The 8,033-nt window shown below is 33.7% G+C and overlaps 1 protein-coding gene across 1 annotated transcript; it reads right to left on the reverse strand.

The window, feature by feature from the left end:
* Positions 1 to 810: 810 nt before the first annotated feature.
* On the reverse strand, positions 811 to 8,002 carry LOC126967996 (probable ATP-dependent RNA helicase DDX28). Its single transcript, XM_050812760.1, has 5 exons — positions 7,364 to 8,002; positions 6,719 to 6,990; positions 4,603 to 4,775; positions 2,699 to 2,975; positions 811 to 1,079 (listed from the first exon to the last, which is right to left on the reverse strand). The coding sequence occupies exons 1-5, from the start codon at positions 7,872 to 7,874 to the stop codon at positions 831 to 833; spliced, it is 1,482 nt and encodes a 493-aa protein (XP_050668717.1). The 5' UTR covers positions 7,875 to 8,002; the 3' UTR covers positions 811 to 830.
* Positions 8,003 to 8,033: the final 31 nt, after the last annotated feature.

Here is an 8,033-nt window from a genome sequence, read left to right on the forward strand (position 1 = left end):
GTGAAGATATCTTAAAATACACCCCACATAAGTAGTTATTATTATGACGGGTACTCGGGTAGGTACGGGTATACCTCCTTACCTATATTTTATTTATTTGAAGCCGATATTTCGATCTAATTATGTAATGATTTTTTTACGATAAATACTAATAGTACATTTTTTGTTAGGTACCTAGTCACACTTTTTGAAGTTTGTGCTTTAGTTTTTTCTTAAACTATTATTTATTTTTGTTTTATTTCGTCTTAAATGTGTTAGCCTTATGATAATGTCGTAGTAACGAAGTAGCATGTGCCAGTTTTTAGCACAAAGACAACGGGTATCAGACATAAAAAAAATCGCTTATCCTGATGATTATATAGTAAGGAATGGTCTCCGCTGCGATCCAACTAGATACGCACTACCAAAGAACAATAGATATTTTATAACGGCAACTATTAAATGCTTGTGTGCGTGGCATCTTAACATTCAATGGCAAGTATTTGATGTTTGGGTATTTTTGATGCCTCACTTTACATAGATTCTAATTAAAGTCATTTGTAAAACGTTGAATCTGTAAATGTTGATTTAAAAGAGTGGCAATGTGTTTTTGCCACTTCTTCTCATTAATGTTCAATCAATCTTTTTCCGAAATGCAAAATGCCGAACGGCAAATGGTAAAAAGTATAACTTTTGACAGTCAGAAGTGTCATTTCTTTGACTTAAATGAATAAAGTGATTTTAATTTCAATCTATTTGATTCTATTTAGACACCCACTTGACACAATTTTTTGGGACAACCTGTATATTATGCAATAAAACACACATACCTAAATACTAAAAAATTTATTCTAAGCTATTTGAGACATTTTAACTATCCTATTCATAATCTGTCTCCTAATATTCGCATTGACATTTGGCAGCTCTGTGTTTCCCCGCACAGCTTTCTCTATTTTCTGAACAAGGTTGATTTCCCTGGGCCAAGCGATGAAGTTTGTAATGGAACAACCGCTGGGGGAACCGATGCGACCAGTTCTACCACTTCGATGGATGTAGTCCGATGTGTAAAGAGGAAAATCATAGTTAATTATGTGGCTAACCTGAAAAATTAATAAAATTATGAGAATTGGATTCTAAAAACTTAATACTTGGTAGCAACTGTGGCACAATTTTAACAAAGATTTCGCTAACACCTTCTTGTTGCATCTACTGATGAAACACAAATATTACCGAAAAATAGGGCTTTAGTATATATTATTGATAAAACAATTAGACAATTCACTGACATAGAAACGGCACAACTAGTTTACTTAATTTATTTTCACAGTATTATGTCTTATGATATATTGTTATGGGGCGGTACAAACGATAATAATAGCATCTTTGTGATGCAGAAGAGAGCTTTTCGCGTTATTTATAACCTAGAGTCAATAAGAGAAAAAATTTAAAGATATAAACATTTTGTCTGTTGCATCTCAATATATTCTTGATAATGATATGTATGTTCATAATCATATTAACGAATTCGCTAGACTGCGACAGTCATAATATCTTCTTATGCCTAGTACTCGGCATTGCCACTTCTTCCCCTTAATGCTCAACCTTTATGCGAAATGACAAATGGTAAAAAGTATAACTTTTGACATTCGTAAGTTTAACTTTTTTGACTTAAACGATGAAGTGACTTTGATTTGGATTGATTTGAATCTATTTGATTTGGACACCCGCTTGGCACACTTTTTTGGGACACCTGTATATTATGCCATAAAACACACATAAATATATTAAGATATATTCTTGATAATATTACGTATGTTCATAACTTCATAAGCATACTAACGAATTTGCTAGAAACTGCGACAATCATAATAAATTAATACGAAGAACAAACATTGACTTCTTACGCCTAGTATTCGTTTAAATCGAGTTAGTAAGTCTTTTATTGGGCGATGTATATGCTTTTGCAACATGATCCCAGAAAATATACATAACAAATGTGTTACGAATTTCAAAGGGATCGTTAAACTATGTTTGTGTGGTTACGGTTACTATAAAATAAATGATATTCTTAATGTTACCACAGACTGGGAATGGAGCGAACACACTCAAGCTATTTAGTCATAAATTATATAATTATAAATTTATAATAATATATTGTAACTACATTAGGAAAAAAAATAAGCCCGCTGAGATTGTTGCGCCATTATTCTATTAACGTCTAAGACACACTGATTCGAATGGGTGGTAGTTTTGACATTCAATAATAAGTGATTTCAAATCTTCTTTTAAATAAAAATATTTGAATTAAATATAAATAGATATTATATAATAATATCTTATATTAAGTTAATATGTCTTCAATTAAGTTTTTATATGTATGCGAAATAGAAGTTATATTATTTGCAATAATTAACCTGTAGTAGGCATTTACGTAAAAATTAAAACATTGTCTGTTAAGCAAGAGACATTTGAAAAGCATTTCACATAACTTAGAGGTTTTTGATGACTTATGGCAACACTTAGATTTCGTCTGTAGATAGGCTGTCAAACTGTCTTCGGCTTTTTGTATTAATAATTTTTTTTTTTTCAACAATAATGGTTTGCTTTACAAATACCTACATTATTTCAGATGGGTGGATTTGCAACATAAGCTACATTCTCCAGGTTGTGAAAATGAGAATGTAAAGAAGTTAACTTTGTAATAAACTAAAATACTTGCCGATGTAGTATCCAATCCGCGAGAAGCAATATCAGTACATGACAGAACACAGACTTGTCCAGTCTTGAATTGCTCAAATTTCCCCATCTTTAGTGGCACAGCCATTCTGCCATTAATGTTCAGGCACTCAATGTTATTTTCGTTCAGAAACATCGATACAAAGTCACATGTTGATGTCTTATTTGAGAATATCATGACTTGACGTTTCATATTCAAATCAGCCTGTACTAGTTTCAGAAGTTCTGCTGGTTTCTGGGCTTTACCAAGGCGCAGGAATCTATAAATTTAAAAATTCATTTGTAGGTTTGTTATTCATATCTTTAGCACCTATGCCAGTGGGATGATTACGGCTAGATTATGGGTACAACAGCGCCATTTTATGCCGCTGTGCATTGTGTTTCGGTATGAAGGACAGTTGACTTCCTGCTCGAGGTTACCACGCATTACTGGCGCACTGACTTATGCATTTCGTACAACAACAAAGCGTTTCCTAAAAATCCTAGCTCTCAGCCCTTACTTAATTTCTTCAACTATTCGCCCAGAGCCAAAGACACAAAAAAATATCCACGCCCACACAGTTTTGGGCCATTAAATACCCCCTAAAAGTCGTAGGCAACGGGCAAGTAGTGTGTTTTAAATATTACATCTTTACTTCTAAATTCTACTTTACAGCCCCAGGAAATAATCATAATCATATGGAATGAGAAAAAGGAAACAATATGACAGCACAAGGAAACAACATTTTACCTCAAGAGGGTACCACTGAAATTGTAGAATCCCTCAACCAACAAAACTTCTCATTCTCAAAAAGTCAGTCTAGGTAGGGGCAGCTTGTGCTCACGGCGAGGCCTGCACCTGTCGCAGCGGCCAGGCCAGTCTCAGTACTGTGTACTACTACTATCGTGTCACAGTGAACTGTAGCTACCCTTTTCCAGAGGCGCAACAGGCTAGATTGCTGAAAAGTCCTTGCAGCCCAAAAAAGGCATCGCCAACAGAGACACCCGCTATAGCAACGGAAACTATGCGCGAACCTCTACTGTCTAACTCGACGCAATCGTAAACGGCACAGAGTCGCTGTCACCACCACTAATTCAAAGGTGAGTGAAGTCAAAAATATGGCGTCGCCGTATATCTGGAACCATCTTGACGGTGCTATGACATATCGGTTTATAATAAACAACAGGCAGATTACAAGGAGAAGCCGTTCCATGTAATCCTAAAGACCAAAATTGCAGATAAAGTTCGCCATGTAGCGCATATGTCTATCTCCAATCAGATCAGATCCTCACTTTCCTACAGTTCAGTGGTAGGTTGGACCAAAAATACAGAATGAAATACCAAGTCTTGAGGCACCCATTGAAGAACAAGCAAGAAGCATTGAAGGATGCAGGTATACAAAGAATGCAGTTCAAGTGCCATCAAGTTTGGCTACACAGGGACAAAATAAGCAAAATTGTAAACAGCCCAACCACTGTTACTTAAACAAGCAGTTACCATAGGTGTGCCAGACATCTCCTCATTCAGAGGATTCATGGATACAGAAGAAATGCCATAGCATGTGCTTACAGAGTACCAGAGTTTGACTGAACAATGGGCACAAATCCTCAGATCTCCAACATCCCTCCTGGACGCCTGTAACAGTGAGGTGGCTTTCTAGGGTGGCCTGGGTTGGTTGGATTATGATTAACTGACACACACAATATGACACTAAGTACAAAAACAACCTAGTCAAATGAACCAACTAAAGCATTTTTAGTAACAGAACCAATAACATACCCACCCACTAATAATTGGCAATAAAAAAGTCCTGTTGGATGTTAATGAACAAATACTTACATTTTAAATTACATTATGATGGTTATAATAGTCAATATTACTTATAATTATATCCCTGTAATACTCACTTATGTGGAACATTTGGAATAATCTTATGTACATTTCTAGTGGCAACTGTCCTTAGTGATTCGGGTGCCATAAATGAGTTCACAGCTTCCGGCATCTCATGAGGCAATGTTGCGCTTGCAAAAGTAACCTGGCAACCTTCTGGTGGTATTTTATTATCAACTTTAAAACGTATCTGTAAATAATTATAATAATAATAAAAAAAAGGCTGCTACAAGAGATATCAATATCATCTCATATCTACATTACTACAGTGTCTCATGGAACTGAAGAAATTTAAAATGTCAATTTACTACTCAAAATATTACTTTAAAAAAACTTATTTTCTTCTTCCTAGACCTTTTTCCCATTTACTTGGGGTTACAATTACTTTCCTTGTCCTTTTTTTCCATTCGGCACAGTTTTTGGCCATGTCATGGTATAAGAAAACTAGAAGTTTGTAAGTGTGAGTGTGTTGAATAATATATATGTACATATGATGTCTCCAGTACATTTTTTAGGTAGTTGTTTTATTTATGCATTTATACAGATGCGCTGATTTAGTTAAGAATTGCTGGCTAGTAAAACTTGTATTTGTTCTTATCATGGTGATTACTTTGTCTTTTCTCCTATTATATAATTATTTCATTCCATGTTATTCATAAGTGTCTTTTCCTTAATCTACATAAACAAAATGATTATAATTTAATTACATTGTTGTCGTAGATGTACTAATACACACTCTGTTAATATATTAGCTGTGTAAGTATTGCACTTTATATGATACAGCCCACTGAGAGAAAGACAGACAGTTTTACAATTCATACAGGTTCCATACATCATACAAAGTATAAGACCATGAACTAATTCAATTCCTTTTGTACAAGAAACAAGAGGAGAAGCAATTTTAGCAACTTGTGGTTCAGCTTTTTTTTTATTATTTTATTCAAAGTCCACCAACACAGAACACATATGTCAATTCATAAAATTGTAACATAAAGCCCAAAAATTGTGTTCCTGACGCTAACATGTTAAAACAATATGAAAAGATAAATTAATTCCACAAATCATAACAAGCAACAATACAGTTACTTCAATATAATCACTAAAATACAATAAACAATATATTTTTCACCTCTCCAGCACGAAAAGAGCGCTATTGCTACGTGAAAACTTGAGGCAACAACGATTTATGCTGCGAGTGTGAGGCAAGTGATTTAAATTTCGAACCCCACATGACCATACATCCGGGAATTACTCCACGTTAAAAAATAAACAATGTGATCCAGTGCATTCCGAAACTCATTTTAGTCTAATGTAATATCTCACTGTCCCAAAATTTATATGTTAGTTATCGAAATTTAGATATATAAATTTTACTATTGCCTTTTTAAAGACCTTAATATTTAAAATAAATACTAGTAATGATATTTATAATAAACATTGTTAAATATTATCTTAATTGTTTCTCTTACTATAACACTTTTCTTACTAGTCGAGGTGAAAAGTTGTATGTTTCACATGAGAGCATATTTTTTATTGTCTTGTGCCTTTAAATCACTCACTACCTCAGTAGTCTATATTAGTTTCTACACTAATTCGCCAGTTTGTGATTTAAAGTCAGCACTTGCAGCAAAAAATAACTTTGCTCACTTGTTAAACAAATAACTATTGTTAATGTGTTTTTATTAAAAATTAGGTCATTACAATTTACTAATTAGTGTCAGGTTTCTCTTTAATGCTACTGTGTCTCCAAATATATATTTCTGCATGTAGACTAACAAATCTTAGCAGAATTAATATTAAGACAATAAGTTTCCCAATGGTAACCCTTCATGGTCTGGTAACTGTGATACAATTATTCTAATCACTCCACACTGTTTTCATCTGGAGACTTACAGATGGAATGCTTCATCTGTATATCAACAACATTCATACCCTTTAAATCCAACAACAACTCAAGGTCATCACCATTTTGTTGCAGAATATCTACCAGAAAATTGTCCTCTTATTTTAAAATAGAATTATTTTTAGAGGTACTTTAATATATTTTCCCTTGAGACTGAACTTTAAGAGCAAGCAATCATCTCAGTTTAGTACGGGAGATAAGATAATAACATGCAACAACAAACTATTTACCTGAAATTTTTTCAACAGTGCTGTTAATTTCTCTATAAATGAGTCATCGAGCAATGTGTCAGCTTCATCCAGTACAACATGATGTATATTGTGAATCTTGTATATACCAGTTGTTACCATTTTACTGAAAGCTCCAAGGGTAGCAACTAGCAAATCACAATATTCAATTGGTGGATCCATTATTTGCTTTTTTGTTTTCCCTCCAAGTAGTGTGGTCACATTAATGTTTAAATTCTCAGATATACTTTGAGCAACCTCACCTATTTGTGTTGCTGTGAAATGAAATCAATAAAATGTATAAGTAGTAAGGAGTAAAACTATATGTGGAATATGTATTCATATAAAATAGTTCATACTACAGTAGTAATTAAGTGAATATTGGAAGGTTTGGTAAGTCTACATGATTAAATGTTTCAAGAGTCTGATTGTAGTGGGATGATTTTTGTAGTCATACAAATTTTAATAAGCTCATTAGGGTTGTCAAAAACCTCACAAATCACTTCAATTAGGAGTAATGATACAGAAAGAAAACAGTCAATCTTAATTAAGACTTGGTCAATACATTATACATTCTTTTGAAACATTCATCAGTAAATCGCAACAAAATTTATAATTACTTAATCTATACTAAAGAAAAAGTTATACCTAATTCTCTACTTGGTGTGATAACAACTGCCAATGGACTGTTGAATTCTTCTTGTACATGAGGTTTCCACTCAATCAAATGTTGCATTATTGGTAACAAATATGCCAATGTTTTACCACATCCCGTTTCCGCTGTCATTGATGTATTATAGCCTTGCAAGATTGGAGAAAATGCTTTCACTTGGATTGCAGTTGGTAAAGAAAATCCTTGTTGAGACATTACCTTGCATAGATTTTCACACAAGCCCATTTCCTCAAAAGTCTTCTTGTAGACCTCCGTTTTCGGCTTGTCCGTGTCATGTCCGTAAATTGTAAAGTAATCACCCTTTGATTTTTCATGATACCAGCCTTGTGATGCAAGCTTAACAACCTCAAATTTACTGTATGTCTGGCCCTCGTAGTGATTAAACTCTGGTCGTTTGCATGATATGATAGGAATCTTTTTCTTGGCTTGCTGATAACACAAGTATCGGCAGTATGTGGTGTCTATAAAATTTCTTAGTTTGACCATAATAATGAAATTCCTGCGTAAAATTCAAACTTCTCTGTCTCTGACTAGGTACTCGTCGATTTCTAATATAAATTTTTAATTTACTATTATTGTTGTAGTTTTTTTTTTTTCGGGAAAAAAATTACCTTAGCAAATTCGTACGACTAAACATTAAGCTAA

The sequence above is a fragment of the Leptidea sinapis genome, chromosome 14 (genome assembly GCF_905404315.1).
Source record: "Leptidea sinapis chromosome 14, ilLepSina1.1, whole genome shotgun sequence".
NCBI classification, from domain to species: domain Eukaryota; kingdom Metazoa; phylum Arthropoda; class Insecta; order Lepidoptera; family Pieridae; genus Leptidea; species Leptidea sinapis.